Source organism: Panulirus ornatus, chromosome 68 (genome assembly GCF_036320965.1).
Source record: "Panulirus ornatus isolate Po-2019 chromosome 68, ASM3632096v1, whole genome shotgun sequence".
NCBI lineage: Eukaryota > Metazoa > Arthropoda > Malacostraca > Decapoda > Palinuridae > Panulirus > Panulirus ornatus.
This window is the reverse complement of record NC_092291.1, coordinates 20,739,873-20,761,718: the sequence shown is the minus strand read 5'-3', so window position 1 is coordinate 20,761,718 and position 21,846 is coordinate 20,739,873. Positions and strand designations below refer to the sequence as shown.

The 21,846-nt window shown below is 37.6% G+C and overlaps 1 protein-coding gene across 2 annotated transcripts in view; it reads left to right on the top strand.

Annotated features, from left to right (window-relative positions):
- Positions 1-20,738, top strand: part of LOC139747241 (methionine aminopeptidase 1D, mitochondrial) — a 36,736-nt gene extending 15,998 nt beyond the window's left edge. Inside the window, exons 3-7 of one of the 2 annotated variants that reach the window (XR_011712359.1) lie at positions 3,977-4,168; positions 7,334-7,484; positions 10,894-11,004; positions 17,573-18,942; positions 19,031-20,738. Coding sequence is in view for 1 of the 2 variants with exons in the window: in XM_071659293.1 (XP_071515394.1) it covers positions 3,977-4,168; positions 7,334-7,484; positions 10,894-11,004; positions 17,573-17,769 (651 nt within the window). In the remaining variant the exon portion in view is untranslated. Of the gene's footprint in view, positions 1-3,976; positions 4,169-7,333; positions 7,485-10,893; positions 11,005-17,572 lie in introns of both variants that reach the window. The other variant, XM_071659293.1, reaches the window with a different exon arrangement.
- The last annotated feature ends 1,108 nt before the right edge of the window (positions 20,739-21,846 follow it).

Sequence of the window (21,846 nt, the reverse complement as noted above, 5' to 3'; positions counted from 1 at the left end):
AGCGTGGTTGAGAGAGCAGAAGAGGGTGTTTTGAAATGGTTTGGGCACATGGAGAGAATGAGTGAGGAAAGATTGACCAAGAGGATATATGTGTCGGAGGTGGAGGGAACGAGGAGAAGTGGGAGACCAAATTGGAGGTGGAGAGATGGAGTGAAAATGATTTTGTGTGATCGGGGCCTGAACATGCAGGAGGGTGAAAGGAGGGCTAGGAATAGAGTGAATTGGATTGATGTGGTATACTGGGGTTGACGTGCTGTCAGTGGATTGAATCAGGGCATGTGAAGCGTCTGGGGTAAACCATGGAAAGCTTTGTAGGTATGTATATTTGCGTGTGTGGACGTACGTATATACATGTGTATGGGGGTGGGTTGGGCCATTTCTTTCGTCTGTTTCCTTGCGCTACCTTGCAAACGCGGGAGACAGCGACAAAGCAAAATATATATATATATATATATATATATATATATATATATATTTTATTTTTTATATATGATTGCCATTTCCTGCATTAGCAAGTTAGCCCCAGGAAAGAGACGAAGACTGTCCCATCCACTCATATGCACGTATATATGCATAAACACCCATACACATGCATATACATACATATACATATCAAAATATACACATATACATCCATATACATACCCATACACAGACATACATATATACACATGTACATATTCATACTTGCTTGCCTTCATCCATTCCTGGGGCTACCCCATCCCACAGGAAACAGCATCACTACCCCCTGCTTCAGTGAGGTAGCCCTAGGAAAACAGACAAAAAGGACACATTCATCCACACTCAATCTCTAGCTGTCATATGCAATGCACCGAAACCACAGCTCCCTATCCACATCCAGGTCCCACAGACCTTTCCATGGTTTACCCCAGATGTTTCACATGTCCTGGTTCAGTCTATTGACAACACATCGTCCCCAGTATACCACATCATTCCAATTCACTCTATTCCTTGCAGGCCTCTCACCTTCCTGTATGTTTTCATCCCCAATCGCTCAAAATCTTTTACATTCCATCTTTCCACCTCCAATTTGGTCTCCCACTTCTCCTTGTCCCTCCATCTCTGACACATATATACTCTTTGTCAATCTTTCCTCACCCATTCTCTCCATATGTCCAAAATTTCAACATACTCTCTTCTGCTCTCTCAACCACACTCTTTTTATTTCCACACATCTCTCTTATCCTTTCATCAATTACTCGATCAAACCACCTCACACCCCATGTTGTCCATAAACAGTTATACTTGATTGCCGTTTCCCGCGTCATTGATGTAGTGCCAGGAAACAGACAAAGAATGACCCATCCACTCACATATATATATATATATATTTTTTTTTTTGCTTTGTCGCTGTCTCCCGCGTTTGCGAGGTATATATATATATATATATATATATATATATATATATATATATATATATATATATATATATATATATATATATATATTTTTTAATTTTCCAAAAGAAGGAACAGAGAAGGGGGCCAGGTGAGGTTATTCCCTCAAAGGCCCAGTCCTCTGTTCTTAACGCTACCTCGCTAACGCGGGAAATGGCGAATAGTATGAAAAAAAAAATATATATATATATATATATATATTGGAAAGGATTACAATTTTCCACGTGATCAAGATATGCCTATGAGTCCACGGGGAAAATGAAACACGGTAAGTTCCCAAGTGCACTTTCGTGTAATAATCGCATCATCAGGGGAGACACAAGAGAGAAATATAAGTCAGTTGATATACATCACATGTTTACCAAATGGCATCCTAGCTTTGTCTCTTCGATGTATACCCCATGGTTTACCCCAGACGCTTCACATGCCCTGGTTCAATATATGTATGTATACATATATATTATTATTATTTTGCTTTGTCGCTGTCTCCCGAGTCAGCGAGGTAGCACAAGGAAACAGACGAAAGAATGGCCCAACCCACCCACCTACACATGTATATACATACACGTCCACACACGCAAATATACATACCTATACATCTCAATGTATACATATATATACACATGTACATAATTCATACTGTCTGCCTTTATTCATTCCCATCGCCACCCTGCCACACATGGAATAGCAACCCCCTCCCCCCTCATGTGTGCGAGGTAGCGCTAGGAAAAGACAACAAAGGCCCCATTCGTTCACACTCAGACTCTAGCTGTCATGTAATAATGCACTGAAACCACAGCTCCCTTTCCACATCCAGGCCCCACAGAACTTTCCATGGTTTACCCCAGACGCTTCACATGCCCTGATTCAATCCATTGACAGCACGTCGACACCGGTATACCACATCGTTCCAATTCACTCTATTCCTTGCACGCCTTTTACCCTCCTTTTGTTCAGGCCCCGATCACTCAAAATCTTTTTCACTCCATCTTTCCACCTCCAATTTGGTCTCCCTCTTCTCCTCGATCCCTCCACCTCTGACACATGTATCCTCTTTGTCAATCTTTCCTCACTCATTCTCTCCATATGACCAAACCATTTCAAAACACCCTCTTCTGCTCTCTCAACCACACTCTTTTTATCACCACACATTTCTCTTACCCTATTATTACTTACTCGATCAAACCACCTCACACCACATATTGTCCTCAAACATCTCATTTCCAGCACATCCACCCTCCTGCGCACAACTCTATCCATAGCCCACGCCTCGCAACCATACAACATTGTTGGAAACAATATTCCTTCAAACATACCCATTTTTGCTTTCCGAGATAATGTTCTCGACTTCTACACACTCTTCAACGCTCCCAGAATTTTCGCTTCCTCCCCCACCCTATGATTCACCTCCGCTTCCATGGTTCCATCCACTGCCAAATCCACTCCCAGATATCCAAAACACTTCACTTCCTCCAGTTTTTCCCTGTTCAAACTTACCTCCCAATTGACTTGACCCTCAACCCTACTGTACCTAATAACCTTGCTCTTATTCACATTTACTCTCAGCTTTCTTCTTTCACACACTTTACCAAACTCAGTCACCAGCTTCTGCAGTTTCTTACCCGAATCAGCCACCAGCGCTGTATCATCAGCGAACAACAACTTACTCACTTCCCAAGCTCTCTCATCCACAACAGACTGCATCCTTGCCCCTCTTTCCAAAACTCTCGCATTCACCTCCCTAAACAACCCCATCCATAAACAAATTAAACAACCATGGAGACATCACACACCCCTGCCGTAAACCTACATTCACTGAGAACCAATCACTTTCCTCTCTTCCTACACGTACACATGCCTTACAACCTTGATAAAAACTTTTCACTGCTTCTAACAACTTGCCTCCCACACCATATATTCTTATATATATATATATATATATATATATATATATATATATATATATATATATATATATATATATATATATATATATATTATCCCTGGGGATAGGGGAGAAAGAATACTTCCCACGTATTCCCTGCGTGTCGTAGAAGGCGACTAAAAGGGGAGGGAGCGGGGGGCTGGAAATCCTCCCCTCTTGTTTTTTTTTCAATTTTCCAAAAGAAGGAACAGAGAATTGGGCCAGGTGAGGGTATTCCCTCAAAGGCCCAGTCCTCTGTTCTTAACGCTACCTCGCTAATGCGGGAAATGGCGAATAGTTTGAAAGAAGAAAAAGATATATATATATATATATATATCTTTCTTTTCTTTCATACTATTCGCCATTTCCCGCGTTAGCGAGGTAGCGTTAAGAACAAAAGACTGGGCCTTTGAGGGAATATCCTCACCTGGCCCCCTTCTCTGTTCCTCCTTTTTTTGAAAATTAAAAAAAAAAATGTATATGTATATATACTAATACTCTGTATTAGTATATATACATATACATATCAACATATACACATACACAGATATATACATATATACACATGTACATATTCATAGTTGCTTGCCTTCAGTCAGTATGTAATTCCTTTTTTTTTTTTTTTGTTTTCCAGGCTGGCATGACAACAGAATATATTGATATTCTTGTTCATAATAAGGTCATTGAGAGTGGAGCATACCCATCACCACTGAATTATTTAGGCTTCCCCAAGAGTGTTTGCACCAGTGTCAATAATGTTGCCTGCCATGGTATACCAGATGACAGGCAGCTGGTGGATGGAGATATTGTGTCTGTAGATGTCACGGTTAGTGGGAAGTTTCATGTATATTTTTTTCCTTTATTTATTTCATTTATGATAATTCATATTTGTTTCTGTCTCTAGTGATATACTTCATATATCAGATCGATAGTGATGTGATATATGCAGTTTACCATCCTTTCAATCTCCACTTTCACACCAATTAACAAGTGTACTCAACAAACATTTCCTCTTTAATTTGAACATTAACTGATGTCCCTCTTGACTTTATACAGTGGTACTATACAGGCATTTTGCTTATCTTCAGACATTTAACCTTAAGCCATTGATAACACTGAAGCTTCTAGATAAAGAATTAACAACACTGTCACTTCTTTTCTCGAGAAATTTATTGGCAACCCCACCCATTCCAGCTGATTTGCCACACTTCAGTTAACATGAGGCTTTCACCTCCACTCTCTTGCTTCTCGTAACTCCATGTCCTAAACAACACTCTGCTGCCCCATTAGCTGACAATTCAACAGTCCTTCAAAATACTCATTCTATCCCTTTACCTCTTTTTTTTACTGTTATCACTTTCCCATCTGCTTCCTTCAGTAGTGCTTCCATTTGCTTTGTTTTACTTCTCACACTTTAGTGCCTTCCAAAAAATTTTTTGTTCTCCCTGAAGTTGCCAGTAGTTTCCCAGCCCTGTTCTCATTTGCCCTCCTTTTCAGGACCTGCACATTTCTCTCCACTTATTTCTGGGGACAGTGAAAAAGGAACTATATCTTTGTATTCCCTGCATGTTGTAGACGGTGACTAAAATGGGAGGGAGGAGGCTAAAGACCCTCTCCTTCTTGTATTTTGATTTTTAAAGATAGAACAGAAGGATGAACCAAGTGTAAAGTCCTCATCCTCTTTGAAGGCTTGGGTTGGGGATGGCTGAAAGTGCCAGGATGTATACAGGATGTGGAGGAAGGAGAGATAGGTTGTTTGTTAGGAGAGAGAAACTTGGATGATCTTGCTCTGAGTGAGCAAAGTTCAAAGGGGAAGGGGAAGAATGGTTTCGGAATGTACTAGGTGTAAATTCTGGAGTTAGATTAAGGGTGAGAGCAAAGTAAAGGGAGGCACTTCTGCTAAAGGAGAAGTGGGAATGTGTGAAAAATTGTAAGAAATTGATTTGGATTAAAGTGAAAGTAGATAATGAGAGGTGTGAGTCCATCAACGATATTGATATGAAGGAATAAGTAATTGGGTGATTTGAATACAAAAGTGGGTGATGTGGTAGTTATGAACATGATTGGGGGCATGGGTAGTCCATTGTGAATGAAGATGTTGAACAGTTTGTGGAGTTGTATGCTAAAAAAGGTATGTTGATTGGGAACACCTGGTTTAAAAAGAGTGCTGTAAATGATTATACATGGATGAGTGGAGTTGATGGAAGGGGAGCATTACTGGATTATATCCTAATTGATAAACATTCTAAAGAGACACTCTTGTAGATGTAAATGTTCTAAGGAAGATGGTAGGATGTCTGATCACTGCTTGGTGAAGGCAAGGGTGAAAGTTTATAAAGGCTTTATGAAAAGAGGAAATGATATGGGTGAGAAGAGAGTGGTGAGAGTGATTGAATTGGTGAGGGTGAAAGTTTATAAAGACTTTAGGAAAAGAGGAAATGATGTGGGATGGGAAGAGGTTGGTGAGAGTGACTGAGTTGGAAAAATAGCTTGTATAAGGAGATTCCATAAGATACTGGATGGAGAATGGCAAGAGGTAAGAGTAAGCATAACTAAGGGAGTGCAGTTACAGGGAGTTGAGAATGAGTAGTGTGTGGTAGGATGGTTAAGTAAAGATCCTGGTAAGAGAGAAAAGAGAAGTGTATGGGTGTTACGTACAAAGAAAGAGTAAGTGATTGGGAAATGTACAAGTAAAAGCAGCATTAAGTCGAGAGGATTGTGCAAGGGCTGATAAAGAAGGCAAATGAGAGCTGTGAGAGAGAGTATCAGCAACCTTCAGGGTGAATAAGATGTTTTGGAGATGAGTAGTGTGAGAAAAACAAGAGAACTAATGGAAAGTCACTGAAGAGGCAAAATAGGGAAGTGGTACAGGCAGTGATGAGTGAAGAGGAGATGGAGTAAATACTTTCAAGGATTACTGAATGTTGAATTAATATGGTGGCAGATGTAGGGTGCTTGAGCTGGGGAGGTATACGAAGTGAGAGTGTCAAATTAAGTGGTTTGGTGAAGAGAGGAGAGTTCAGATAGCCTTGTGTAAGATGAAGTGTGGCAAGGCAACTAGAGTGGATGATGATAAGGTTGAATTTCTTAAGGAGAGGGGATGATTGTGCTGTTGATTGGTTAGTCAGGATATTCAGTATATGTCTGGATCATTGTGAGGTACCTGAGGATTGGCAGATTTAATTTATTTTTTCTATGTTGAAGGTTCCAGTCATGGATAGAAGACCATATCATGGCTGGGCCTTAATTGAAATATTAAGAAGATAATGCAAGCAAGACAGAAGGGATAAAGAGAAGTATTTATGAAATTTGGAGGAAGTTAAAAGCCTGTTTTTCTAAGAAAAAAAAAAAAAGAATGCCAGGTCATAGTTATTGAGAGAGACATAGGGGGAAGAGAGTTCCAAAGCTTTAAGGTGCAGGCAAAGAAACAGTTATTAAAAAGGTCCACCCTTGATCTGCCAACAGCCACACAATGATCATGTGATGGAGTAACTTGCTAAGTATTGCATGATCTAGCTAATGATGGAGGCACATAAGGAGCCACCTCTTTAGGAGCCAAAACCAAATTAATACCTTTCCACACAACTCTCTTTAGGATACAAAGGAAGATTTCTGTTTTATGGCTTAGTCAGTGATCCTTGATGCTACTTCACTCACACAGGAAGTAGGAAACACAAATGAAGGAGGAAAGAATAACAATAATGATAATGATGATAATAATGAATAATGATACAGCAGTAATGAAAAAATTTAGAATGTTAATAATAATAATGAGAGTTATAGAAATTGAATATCTTAAGCCATCACAATATTACATGTTTTTGAGTACTATTAGAATATTTTACATGAAAGCACAAAGTGGCCACTATGTTTTAGGAAGACATTTTTATTCATTATGTTGCTTTCATTGCAGGTAAAAGGTTATTAGATCTCAGTGTAGCTAAGTAGAACTACTTCTCCATTTTGTTCAAGAAATGCTATGTCACTGTAGGTGTTCTGCAATGGTCATCATGGAGATTGCTGTGAGACATACCTCGTTGGTAATGTTGATGAAGCAGGCCAGCATTTAACACAGACAGCAAGAAAGTGCCGAGATGAAGCTATTGCACTATGTGCACCGGGAATTCCATTTGCTGCTGTTGGTAAGTTGTGGCTATTAACCTCATATTGTCAGCCATCGTTGCTTTATAGCTTTTTTCACTAAGGGCTGATACTCCTTTTACATAAGAAACTCCATCGAATGACACCAAGCAGCTAATTTTAGGATGATTGGTTTGGGGTTAAAGTCATGGTCATGGAAGAGGCTCTTCAGTATTTTTGCTTATTGTATGATAGAAGTGTAGTTGGTAATGTAAGTAGAGGAGTAAAATGGTGTCTGGGATTCTGTTGGATGGATATTGTATGCCTGTGAAGGGTATTTATTAGAAAAATACCCATGATGGTGAAAGAGCATTGAGTGATGTGCAAAGATGTAAAATGTAATTCAAAATGGAGAATAAAGAAAATTAGGAATGAAAGTTTGTCTGCAATTTTTCTGTGCAGAAAATGTAAGTGTTTATTTGAAATACTGTATGAGGTGCTTGGAAGCAGAGTGAAGAATCAGCTAACTATGAGATGTCGAGGTTGAAGCTTAAGAATGTCTGTCTGTGAAGGAAGTTTTTGATAGTTTTTAGGCCTTTGACGATTTTGCTATCAAAAATTCGTACATTAGCAATATAGTGAAGTCAGTCAATGTTGCAAGGTCAAGGGTGATAAATAGGCCCTCCAGAAAAATGCATTCTCTTGCATACTTTGTGTCATATGGGAAACTGTGTACAAGGTGTACAGTAAAGGATTTTACATCATACTCAGGGTCTTTAAATGTCATGTGTATACAATATTTGACAGGGTGACAGTGACAGGCACTGTCCAGGGGGACAGCAAGGGGTGCCATGAAAGTTTCAGCAAGATCATTGACAACAGGCATGAGATTGTGAGGGAGCACATCTGGAACAAATAGTCTTCATCAGAAGTACCTGTCATCCAACTTAATTTGGTGTAGTCTGTATGTCATGTATCTTGATTGGTTACAAGAGCATCATATTGGTGAAATGCCTGTGTAGAATAATTGCTATCATAAGGAGCTCTCTTCAACACTGGTTTCTCCCCCATGGCTGACACTTGTAACTTTTGTGATAAAACCAAATATCAGATAGAGGGACTAGACAGCATCAGGGATCACGACCAGGTCTCTCAGCTATCAGTCCATTAAGGAAAAGAAAACGCTTATGTTCTGAATCAAAAGTTCAAGATAACCATCCTACAGAGTACCTGCCAGTCATTACAGTTAAATTACTGGATAGCCATCCTAGATTTGACAAATGCCTTTCAGCACATTTCAGTGAATTCCAGAATGAGGAGGCTTTTAGCATTCAGAATTGGAATACAGACATTGCTATTCAAGGTAATGCCATTCAGGTCATGTAGAGCTCCTCATGTGTTTTCCAGAATAATCTCAGCTTTACTCCCCTGACATACCCCAAGAGCAATAGTTGTGGTGTATCTTGATTTTTCGATGATGTCACTTTCAAAAGTGGAATATGCCAAACAAAGATTTCATATCATGAAAACATTTCAAAAGGTGGCATTTATCATCAACCAAGGTAATTCCCATTTAGTTCTCAGCCAAGTCTTTTTATAATTAGGAATAGGGTGGAAGTACTCAGAAGGGCTCTCTTTGTCTTCCTAAGGACAAAGCTTGGGATTATGCAGATGCTATAACTGCTTTATCGTCCCAAACCTTAGTGTCAACACATCAGAGTGAACTAAGAATGTTCACTTCTGCAGCCCTGTGTAGTGACATGGCAAGGCTGTAGGCCTATATGGTTTCCTTTTCAGTACATGCCTTCTTTTTTGCAGGAAGCAGAGATCTCCCAAAAACTCTTCCATGGGAGCTTCTCAAATCCTAAGTTTATGGACTGATGTAAATAACCTCCAGAGGACCATTCCTTGGAGTCTTGCTCTTTCTCTGTAGGTTTGGACAGATGCAGTGAATCTGGGATGGGGCTTTCATTCTCAGAAAATCATGTAGATACAGGCTTTTGGGTAGGGATACAGAAATCCCATCTTTTCAAGTTAAAGAAGTTGCTGCTGCTATGCATCTTCATCTCTAAGGATGCCTTGTAACCTAGATGTGGAATTTCATTCTTGATGGACAATTTTACGGCTGTCCAGTGTGGAATGAACAGAGGCTCTTGTAAATCTCTGCCTTAACAGAGGCTCTAGCAAATTCTTGCCTTTATATGAATTAACCAAAAAGATTCTGTGTTTTTCTGTGTCCAAGAACCTGTTTCTCCAAGCTTCTAACCTATGAGGAGTTTGCAGTATTTGGGTAGATGCTCTCTCCAGATGAAGCTCAAGAGTAACAAGGAGAGAGGCTTTCAAGTGGATCTTCTTAGCAGTGTCATTTCAGATGGGTATATTTGCCACCAGAACCAATGCACCACTTCCAAGTTATATTTATCCAGTTTTAGGTTTGAGAACATTGGCAACAGTTGCCCTTTCCCTGCATTGGAATCAGTGGAATCAGATTTCTTTCTCTCCCCAGTTTATCTTTTGGGTTTATATTATTAACATTGGTGTTTCCCAGGTAGGACAAACAATCCTGGTTCTAGGGACTCCCTAAACTTTGCCACATCCCATGGTTGATCTCTCTGGTACTTTTAGACCACCTCCACTATTTTGTAGGACCTCGACCTCAAAGTCCTATTAGGATCCTCCTTTATAGGGGCAAATTTATGTGAAAAGGTAGATTTCATATAATTAGTGGTTGTTGTAATGCTAATGATTTTCAACTGTTAGGAAAATTTTTTGAATAAGAAATTATTTGCTGTTTATAAAATTTACTGGAATCTTACACTGACTTTTTTTTCTTTTTTATACTCTAACATTCCAGTGATGCAAACTGCATTTTGCACTTTGAGAATTCAACAAAAATACATTTTCACACCATTTGTTATCTCATAAAATAATAGATTATGCATAATGAAAAATAATAGAGGGTATTTAGAAAGTTTACAAATATTTATTGTGGCATTCTCTAGACTTACTGTATTGTATGTAGTATTTTTGAAAACATTACTGTACAGTGATTCTAATGACTGCATTGGTGGTGTATAATGTAATTATTTTTTACTCAGCATGGTATTCAGTGTGATTCACTACTATATGTAAAAATAAATAATGCATGACCAGGAGTAGCAAGTATATTATTATTGAATGCAACAGTATATGTCATTTTGGAACAAATACATGTATCAAAAGGAGTGAATAAAAAGTCACAATCATAATTGTTTGTAGACTTTTTGGGGCCTCATTACTGACCAGTGTACCTCAGATTCACCTTGTGGATTATGGCAGGGCCCCTGCCAGAGAGCCCCAGAAGTATTAAATTCCATTTTTAAAAATTATTACATTCTTTTTTTGTTTTCTCTGCTTTATTTAAGCAAAACCAGTTCATTGAATGAAAAAGCTACTGATTTTGATTATTAAATTTAAATATCTGTCCATCAGGTGCCAAAGTAGAAGATATTGCTGAAAGTGAAGGAGTAACTGTGGTACCTTGCTTCATTGGCCATGGTATTGGAAAATACTTTCATGGCCCACCAGACATTTATCACTGTCGTAAGTATTTTCTGATTTCTGTTTACCATGTATTGGTGTTCTTTGGCTAGAAGACAACCACCTACCAATAAAGGAAGAAAGGGTAGCCAGAGAGAGGCAGAAGGTTCAGAAATTACTTCAGGCAATAGATTTACATGGTTGACATTGTCCATAATCTTGGTATTAGAATGCATGTGCACAGGTCCATTTAAGATCCTCTAAAGTTGAAAGTCAGTATGCAGATTCTGGATTTCTGTAAGGCTAAGTTACAGGGAAAGGCTAGAGGTTTTAAATTTGCTCATCTTGGAAGAGAGATAAGTGAGGGGTTACCTGGTCACAACCTTTACTTTTTAAAACAGATCAATGACACAGACAGTGAGCACATTTTCAAGAGATGTAGGGATGAAACAACTAGAGAATAGAACATTTTTGTAATTAAGTATGAGTGGTGGATGAATGGTATAAGATGAATGAAGACATGATTAATGAAAACATTCTTAAATTTAAGATGTTACATATTACAATAGTAGATAATGACCAAGAGATAGGACCTCATGAGTGTAAAACTCCTTCCCTCATAGCACAAGTAGGTAATTACACACAGGCACATGCAGGCATTTTACATAGATTTGAAATGCTCGAGTATAGTAAAGAATGTTGGTGGGATGGGGCCTCATGAATGTTTAAACCCCTTCCCACACTGTACAAATAGGTAATTACAAATACACCTATCCCTCACTTTTTGCAGTGGTTATGTTCTGCAAAAACCTCACACAAAAACAAACTGTATGTTGTGAACATGCAGAGAAAACAGTACATGTACATCAGTTTGAGCTATAGTATCTCAAATATATCTAACCAGATTTTCATCATATTAGTTCACCAGGAATTAACACAAAGATTAACAGAAATATCATTTCATGAATTAGGAACATTTCTGATAAAGATAAATCAACATACCAAAATAAGTAGGCAGTCAGTTACAGGGGGGGCCCTTACTTAAAATGGCTCTGGCTTGCCTACATTGTCTTCTTTCCGTACATGCTGATAGATATTCAGAGTTTTAGACCTAAGCTGGAGTTAATGAGGCTGTTTTTTTTTTCCATGCTGTATGTATAATGAGAGCAATTTCTCCATCCCCATTAAGTGATTTTCTAATCCTTGTGGTTACTTTAGCAGACAGTGGAGTTGAATGAACCACAGTATTTAAAATTTTTCCCACATTCTTTATGTTGCGGATTGTAGATTCACCCAGGTTGTAAGCATGCCCAGGCACTGACACTCCATGAACGTCAGCATAAGATTTCTAGCTTCATTTCTCAGGTTAGAGGGGTTCTCTTTAGTTTAACTGCTGGCTTTAGGATAGGAGATTTTTGGGATGTTTGGATGTCACATTAGCAAATACAAACACAGCAGGTTTGCTGGAAAATCACTAGCAGGTATATCCAAATCACACAAGCAGCACAGATCCACACACAGTGGTGGTAACTGACCTTCTGGCAGGAACTTGGTGTGCTTCATCCAGGACCCATGTTTACTCCACCTGCCAACCCTCACTGAAGTTTCGGCACAATTACTACCGTACACACCCACATAGCAAAATTTCACCACATATAAAGAGAGATTGATAGGTTGTTTCCTTGCGGATTAGCAAAATTGCATATAGTGATCCTGCAGAAAGCAGGGATGGGACCTTAACAAATTCCAAAGTTTGCTTGATACATGGTAAATGTAAAGTATAAGGGTGTTATCGTAGATGACAGGTTAAACTCCTGGTAATCTGTCATTGTATTAGTAATTAAAACCAATGTTATATGAAAGGTTACACTCATGACCAGAAGTATCTCCAACCTATTTCTCATGTATGAACTATACTCTAAATGTAGCATACCATCAATGTTCTGCATTGTATCGTGATGTAGATTAGATTCCTTAATTCCACATTTCACTGGTAAATCAGACAGTATTAAAGGATTCTTACTGAGAATGCTGGTGATCAGGGATTGATGGAGTAGGATGGGGGTGTAGTGATTGATTTGTCAAGCCTTCTGAAGTAAGTTTCAGTATGTGATATTTGTTTGAGTATGTATCTTGCCATTATGTTACATATGTTAATGTTAATGTTTTCAAACCAGATATAATTGAATTACATGGCACTTTAAGAATATGAAATCTTGGTGTTCCTTATAAGGAGAGTTTCAATAGCTGGAATGACGAGAATATAATGTTATTTTGTTTTGATATTATAAAAGGCATCATAACTGAAAGTCTTTCAGTAGAGTAAATATTTTATTATCAATGGAAAATATGAATTTTCTTCAATCGCTGGTACGAAAACTTAGTCTTGTTCTTTGAATTCATACTCTAATTTTTGGATGTCACTGTCATGAAACATCTCTCTGTCAACCATTGTACTGTATGGACACCCTGTAACAAGGATGGGTCACAGTGAAAGGCCTCAAAAAATTATCTCCTAGCAGGAAAAAGCTGTAGGAATCTGTGTGTGAGAAAGACGTGGGAGTCATCATTGTCTCACCATAGGGGAAAAGTTAAGACCAACTGCCTGCTGGCAAATATTCAAAAAACATTCATGTTCATGAATAAGGAATTATTCTGCAAGCTGTTCACATTAAACACCTAGAATATGCTTCTCAAGGTTGGCCACTGTACATAGAAAAGCACAAAGAATAGAAGGTCCAGAGGAGAGCTACAAAGATGGAACTAGAATAAAGAGATGAATTATTTGATATCACCATTTTTGGAAGAGAAAAAAGTGAGGGGTGACCTGATCACAACTTTTCAGTTATCTATAAAACAGAATAATGACATTGACAGTAAACATTTATTTAAGATATATAGGGATAGAACAACCAGAGGAAATAACATTAACTAAAAAGCAAGAACTTGCCGAATAGAGGTGTGGATGAATGGAATAAAATGAATGGAGACGTGGTTAATGCAGACACCATACTGAAATCTAAGAACTTGTATGGCAATAGACAATATTCAAGAGATGGGCCCTTACAAGTGAATTCTCCCCTTACAGTACAAATATGTTACCCACTAAGGCCTTACCTGCCATGTTTTGGACTTTAGAAACTTTACAAATAGGGTACATTTTATTAACCTACGACATTATGTTTCAACTTCAAGAAAATTGAAAAACAAAATTTTTATAATTTCGATGTTTAAAAGTATATTTTCTTTTAATGTAAAGTTATGGCATTGTAATTTAATGAATTTATTTATTTATCATGCATATTTCATTGATGTTAGAGTAAAACACTATTCAGTTTGTATCTCACCAAATGGGAAAATATGTTGATATCACAGCTGCTGGAAGACAGCTTTTCTTGATTTTCTTTAGAAGGCTTAAAGACCTTTTCCATAGATAGAAGTGAGAGGTCTAGAAAGAAAGAGACATGCCACAGTTAATTTTGGACAGCTTTTTCGAAAGTCCTACAAAAACTTAATAAGTTGAAACAGTTGTTGGATCAAGATGAACCAGAGGGTAACATAGAAAAGACTAGAAACATTTGCTGGATAGATGAACGAGGGTAACAGAAAAACCTGACATCCCTGGGTCAGATGAACCAGAGGGTAAAATAGAAAGCCGAGCTTCCCTTGTTAGATATTCTGCTACCGAGCAGTCCTCATTCCACTCCAACACCACCACAAGATTTCATCACCATGTTTTTCAATAAGTCTACTACATATCATTTAAATTACCTATGATATAGGAACAGTTCTTAAATCAGATGATTGAGAGGGTGAGGAATATAACCTCAGTGTCCCTTCCTCTCCTGAGTATCCTTCTGTTCACCCCCATTCAACTCCTGAAGCACCTAAGCCATCATCACCATATTTCACTACAATACAATGCCTTTTTCAGCAAGCTTTCATTGAATATCATTGCAATTACTGTGCATTATGACAGAGTGTGATGTGTATGTGGGTGCTAAGCTGTTGCAGATGCATCTATAATGGTTTAGATTGGGAAAATTTCTGGACAGAAATGTAACCACACTATAATATGGATTTCATTGGTTTGACTTACAATGGATTGACTTGCAACAAGTTTTCCAGGAACATGACCCCATCATTAGATAAAAGCTCTGGTATAAGTATATATTGTGTGTATGTATATATACCTATTTGATTCCCAACCCAGGAGTCCCTTCTGTCATTATGAGGCTCCTACAGCCCTCAGTTGGGACCATAGTCATTAATTGTTGTAAAGTTGTGTGTGCATTTTTGTTGCAGAGAATGCAGGGGAATTAACTGGTAAATGCTCAGTTTCTATGATACAGTAGTTGCATCATAGGTATGAAGGGTCTTGAATAAATTAAAATTGTATTTGTAGTGTTGTAGGGGTGGGTGATGTCCAGAGAATAAGACATCATGAAAGTGTCACTTTGTTTGAAGATTGTGACATGATGGTTAAATGTCTCTTGAGCATGAGTTTAAAATTGAGTTGGGAGGGCAGTTATTTAGTGCTTAGTGGGTTATTTCAGTGTTTGTGTTGGGGGTAGGGGGTCTCAGAGTAGAGGTTGTTGAAGTATGAGGCAGGGGTGGGTGAGCTTTGTACTTCTATTTGTGGGTTGGTCTTTAGTTATGGAGTGATCTGAGTTGGAGGGGACTAGGCGTTTTTATATAGAATTGAATGGTGAGGTGGGAAGTAATGGGATGATCTGTTTTTCATTGTGTAGGTATTGGGTATTTTTGGTTGCTTGGCAGCCAGTGATGGTTCTGAGTGCACTGTTCTTTGTGGTGTGAGGCTTTCTAATGTTTACTTTCCAGTTAGACAAGGTATAATTCACAGTAGGGGATGTTGAGGGATTCTTTTTCTTGTCCAAATTTGGTGTCATTTAGTGTTCTGAGGGCATTTAGTTTGTGCTTTGCTTTTATATTGATGTTTTTGATGTTGGAGAGTATGTCACGTTTGTTTCACACGTCTAGATTGGTTGTGAGAAATTAGTCAGTCTTTGTTTTATGGTTTTGTTCATGCTGTATAAAGAGTGGGTCGGGCTGTGCTCTATGGCATCATGTTCTGTGCAGGTAATTATCCATTCATGGTGACTGGAGAATTTGAGCAGGATTTGTGTCTATCTGGGGTTAAAAAAGTGATTGAAGACTTCTGTGGAGATGCAGGCATACTGTTATGGGCGAGCCATTCATCCAGTCATGTAATGCACATTAGTTTTTAATACTTTGGTGTCAGGGTATTGAGATGTGATTGTTAGGTCATCTAAATATGAAAGGACCCTCACGCAGTGGTTTGTTAGATGTACTGGGAGGTCTTGTTGGCAGATATTGAAGAGAGTTGGAGAAAGAACTGCTCCTTGGGAATTCCTTTGTAGAGTTTAAGTGTTTCAGTGGTGAATCCATTATGAGTGACTGTCATGGCAGCTAGCTATGAAATTGGCGAACCACTTTTTGCCATTGTTGTGGAAGGTTGTGTCAAGTATTTTTTGTGTGAAGATGTCAGGAGACAGTATCAAATGCTGTGTATGTTTTACGTAACTGCTTCATAGGCCCTGGTTCAGCCTATGGACATCATGTCACCCTGTGTTCCACATTTTCCATTTTGTTCAGTCCAGTGCATGCCTCACAACCTCCAACATGTTTAGGTCCTGATCACTTAAAGCATCTTTTACTTCATCCTCCCACATCCTCCTCAGTTTCTCCTTGTTCCCTCCACTTTTAAACTGTATACTTTCTTAGTCAGCCTCTCTCGACTCATCCTTTCTGTATGTCTAAACCATTTCAACACACTTTCTGTGGCTCTCTCAGACATACTCTTCTTACTGCCACACCTCTCTCTTACCCTATGATTTATCTGCTCATCCCTCCTCACACCATATTCCAAACATGTCATTTCCAGCACATCCATCCTCTTTCATCTTTTTGATCTTGGGCCCATGGTTCAATTGCATTCAGTGACCATTGGGACCATTATACCATGAATACCTATCTTTGTCCTCACAAAATGTGACCTCTCTTTCCACACACTCCTCAGTGCACCAACCTTGTGGCTTACTTCAGCTTCCCTAGCTCCATCTGCTGCCACATCCAATCCCAGGTATCTAAAAACCTCTGCATTCAGACTCACTCCAGCCAGCCTTTCTTCTTTGCAGCTTAATTCAGTTACCCCATTTTCATGTACATTAATTCTCATCATTTTTCTCACTTTCCTAAATTCATAAACAAGCTTCTGCAGTTCCTTACTTTGTCATTAGGAAACAGCAACCAACTTGCCTCCCTGGGACACCTCACCCCTAAAAGACTGCAGACTTGGCTCCATCTTCAAGACCCTTACATTCACCTCTCCCACCACCTCATACAGAAACATGACATTGAAAACAATGAAAATTTCCTAATTTACAACATGTGATATTTTTGGAAGTAAACAGATTCAGTAACATATTTTGTTATGTCTTCCCTGCATGTACAGGTAAATATGTTCAGTTGTTCTACCAGTACTGGGCATGGATGTAAATCTTGAACCTATTGTGATTATTTTTAATTCCCCTAACAGCAGAACACAGGTTGTTAGTTTCCAAATATAATGTCTCATTAACTTTGACAGATAATGACTACCCAGGAACCATGGAGGCAGGCATGACATTCACCATCGAACCAATAGTCGCTCAGGGCAAGGAAAGTGTGCTCATTCTTGAAGATGGTTGGACTGCAGTCATGCTGGACAATGGACGAGCTGCACAGTTTGAACACACAGTCCTTATCACAGATAGTGGTCATGAGATTCTGACAGAATATCATTGAAATTGTGTTCTATCCTTACAGAAGACTGCAGAAAAATACTGCTTATTTCTATAAAAGTTTAAATTAAAAGATAAATTTTTGTTTTCCATAGTACAATTACTAAAGAAGTATTGCATCATCAGGGTAATAATCAGCCACAAATATTCTTCCAAGCAAGAAATATTTGAATTTCTTAACAACATACACTATTGAGAACCCGATTTATGTTTGAAAGTAATTCTCAGCTGGGGATAATTTTTTTATTGCAAAGCACACTGGTTTTTCTTGACTATCCACATTTTGTGTAAGAACACAACTTATACCTACTAGTGAAGCATTAACTTCAGTAATCAGTGAATGCTCTCCTTCATAGTTAATTAACATCTTAGAATTTAATAATTCATTCTTTATGCACTGAAAATCTTTCTTTTCAACAGAAGACCACTTAAAGCTAGCACCTTTCTTTAGCAAGTCATAGAAGATAATTTCATTGAAAAATTCTTAGTAAATTTACAATAATATGAGACCATTCCAAGAAATGACTGTACTTCCACTACACTGATAGAAGAATAATCTAGGATAGCTTTAACCTTCCTTCACCAAAATGTGGTAACCCAGGCACTCAGCTGACTATTTCATCTTCACTTGTCCCAGGTGTGAACTACTTAAATGAGTCTCATTGACAAATGAACCTTAGTGCACTGATATGTGCAGATTCCAAGATTATGACAACTATTTAACAAGTGCAGTCATGAAATTGTAACAGGATGAGCTGGAAGATGATCATGATCATCAAGTTGATTGTGAAAATTTAATACTACAGTAGTTCAGCCTATAAAAATCAAGACATACCTTACTGCCAGTAAAATGTAAGACTTTGTAGAAAGTGTGCATCATGGATTTCTGGATGTATGAAAGAAGTAAAATATTTATAGGCCATTAGGTTTTTATGTATAAGCAAGATATACATCCAAATGTGAAGTTTAGATGAAAGGACTAAGAATGTGTAAAGGCATAGTTAATTATGAAGTCATTGTACATAAGCTGTCATTAGAATCTTACGAATCACCTTATGTCTTCCAGGTCATCTAAAAACACCAGAAATATTCCAAAACAATGAAATGCCATGAAACAAATGTGCACTCGTTTAAAAATAATTGCATATATAATATTACAAATAATGTCTATATGAAGGTTTTAATATAGATGACTTCAACTTGTATTAATTTCACTCGTTTAAAAATTTTGCATATATAATATTACAAATAATGTCTATATGAAGGTTTTAATATAGATGACTTCAGCTTGTATTAATTTTAACAAATTATAATTGTTTACTGCTTTTAAATGTCACTCTGATTACTTATCAAAAAAATATCACCTCCCTAGTTTTGTTAATTTTGTACTATCTATCTTTATCTCTGACACCTGCTCCCACCTCAAGGGGATGGCCACAGCAGTAGAGACTCCTCTGGCAGAGGGCAACTTTGCAGTTTGCAGAGGCTCCTACGTAATGTTCCTGATGACTACTTTTACCTAATACTCCTGCCTAATTTTCCTACCTTCTACTTCTACCTAATGCTCCTGCATAAATGTTCCTACCTATTACACCTATCTAATGCTCCTACCATTTTGCCAAAAGGCAAAGAATGAGCCGTTTTAGTTAAGTGTTGTCAAGTGCTATGTATGACAAGGAGAGATTGTATGTTTGTGGACACAGTGCCAGTAGTCCACATGTGGGTGAGGCAGAAAGAAAAGACAGTTACTTGGGTTAGAGGAGTGTAACTTAACCTCTGTGAAGTACTGGCTCACTACACAGCCGTCACTAACCTTCCTGATACCCAGGCGGGTAGTACTGGTGATATACCTCCCTGGTCTCTGACTGCCTACCAACTACTACCTACCTTTTGTACTGTACAAATATTTCATAATATGACCTTCCTTATAAAACTAATGACACCAGCAAAATTGGATAAAGTCAGAAAGAGGGTGGTTACATACCAGGGTTGTAAAAAAAAAAGATTTTTAAAGAGTCCTAGCCACCCTCCTCTTATTTTAAAATTATGTAAAACAAAAGATTTTTGGAATATCAAATCGTATTATATATAATCATGAATGGAGGACCCACACATATAATGATTAATCTGTTACATTTTTTTTTTTTTTTTTTTTCATACTATTCGCTATTTCCCGCGATAGCGAGGTAGCGTTAAGAACAGAGGACTGGGCCTTTGAGGGAATATCCTCACCTGGACCTCTTCTCTGTTCCTTCTTTTGAAAAAAAAAAAACAAGAGGGGAGGATTTCCAGCCCCCCGCTCCCCCGTTCCCTTCCCTTTTAGTCGCCTTCTACGACACGCAGGGAATACGTGGGAAGTATTCTTTATCCCCTATCCCCAGGGAAAATGTTATCATTTACAGGACTAATATTGAAATAAAAGCTACCATAAAAGATTTGAGTGATTATTGGGCTTAGGCCATGAGCTTGTTCTCTTTGTATACAATATCTTGATTGTTATTAAGTCTCTATTGTTCATATTGTTGCTTCAAGCTTCACATTTCATAAAGATTAATTTGTATAATTTCTCAAGGGGCAAGTACAGTTTTTTCTTTGATGTAAAGAAATACTATGTGAGGCCATGTACTTTATACCTGTATTTTGAAGAAATGTCTTAATGGTATATCATCAATTTAGTAGCTGAGATGACACAGAATGATTAAAGGTATGGTAGAAGAGTGGCAAATTGTACATAAAATTCAATACTGTAATGTTTATGTATACAATATCTTAACTGTTATTAAGCTTCTAATTCCACAGTGTTACTTCAAACTCCAACATTTCATAAAGAAGATTACCTATATTAAATGTTTGTTTGTTTTAAAACTTGACATGATCTGTAAATTCTTCTTTGATCTAAAGAAAGCTACTCTTTATTGTAGTTACTATGCCTGTATACCATTATTTTGGAGAATATTAAATTGAGAAAATATATTTATGGTATAATTCTCAATCAATATATTCTCCATACAATTTTTTGTGGTGTTGATAGTTAATACAATGTATTTTCAGTTACTGGGCTCATTTTTTTTTAGTTTTAACGAGCTTACTTTTAAATAAGTAACACTAAATACGTATCAATACATCTAACTTATATTTCTTACAGATTCCAAAAAGGTAGCAAAACAAATTTACATTGCAAAATAAATATAAAAAATATTTAAGTAAAAAACACAGGGTTTTTAACCAAAATGCCCAACTTGGATGGGTAAATGGGTTGATTCCTGAGTATTTCTCCACTACAATCCCATTACATACAAAAAACTATGAAACAGCAGCCAGGGAAAATCTTAGTAAACCTGAGCTATACCTCAATACTTCATGAAGCAATCCAGTTAATTTATGCCCCAAAGAACATTTTCCTTATCTCCCATTTCTAATGTATAACCTTTCCACCTTTAAGAGTCAGGTCTGCAAACCTGAGGACCTCTAATTTCTTCTACATTATTCATCTTACACACTTCAGTTTTCATTTTATGAAAGAGCACAAGTGGAGCAGGATTTTGGCTGTTACAAAAAATGAAAAAAAATAGCATGTACATTAACTGATAACAGTACCAAAGGATGAGATTAATCATAAAGCAACATATTATGTAAACTCATACTTTTATTATTAAAAGATACATATAGTCATCACATAATTGTGAGTTTACCATACTTCATGGACCCTGAGAGACGAACATAGGTCCCTTCCAACAAAAGAAAAATAATAAAACAAAATTATAAAAATGTATTTGAACTTCAACAACATCATGAGGTATAAAAAATAACTTATTTAAAATATCTTTCTTCATTTGTCATGTTTGCCTAAACTGAAAAGTCCCTCTCAGCCTTATGAGTACATTCCATTCACATATGTATCTTATGCAAAGCTGAAGTACCCAATGCCAATGGGAGCTCGGAAAAGTAACCCATAACATTTTTTAACTAAAAATTAATTACAAGACTAAATATATTTATCATGACAGAGAAGGTAATTTTTATTTATTCAAAAAAGGCACTGAATAGTGTCCCTATATACACTGGAGAAACCACCTCTTGG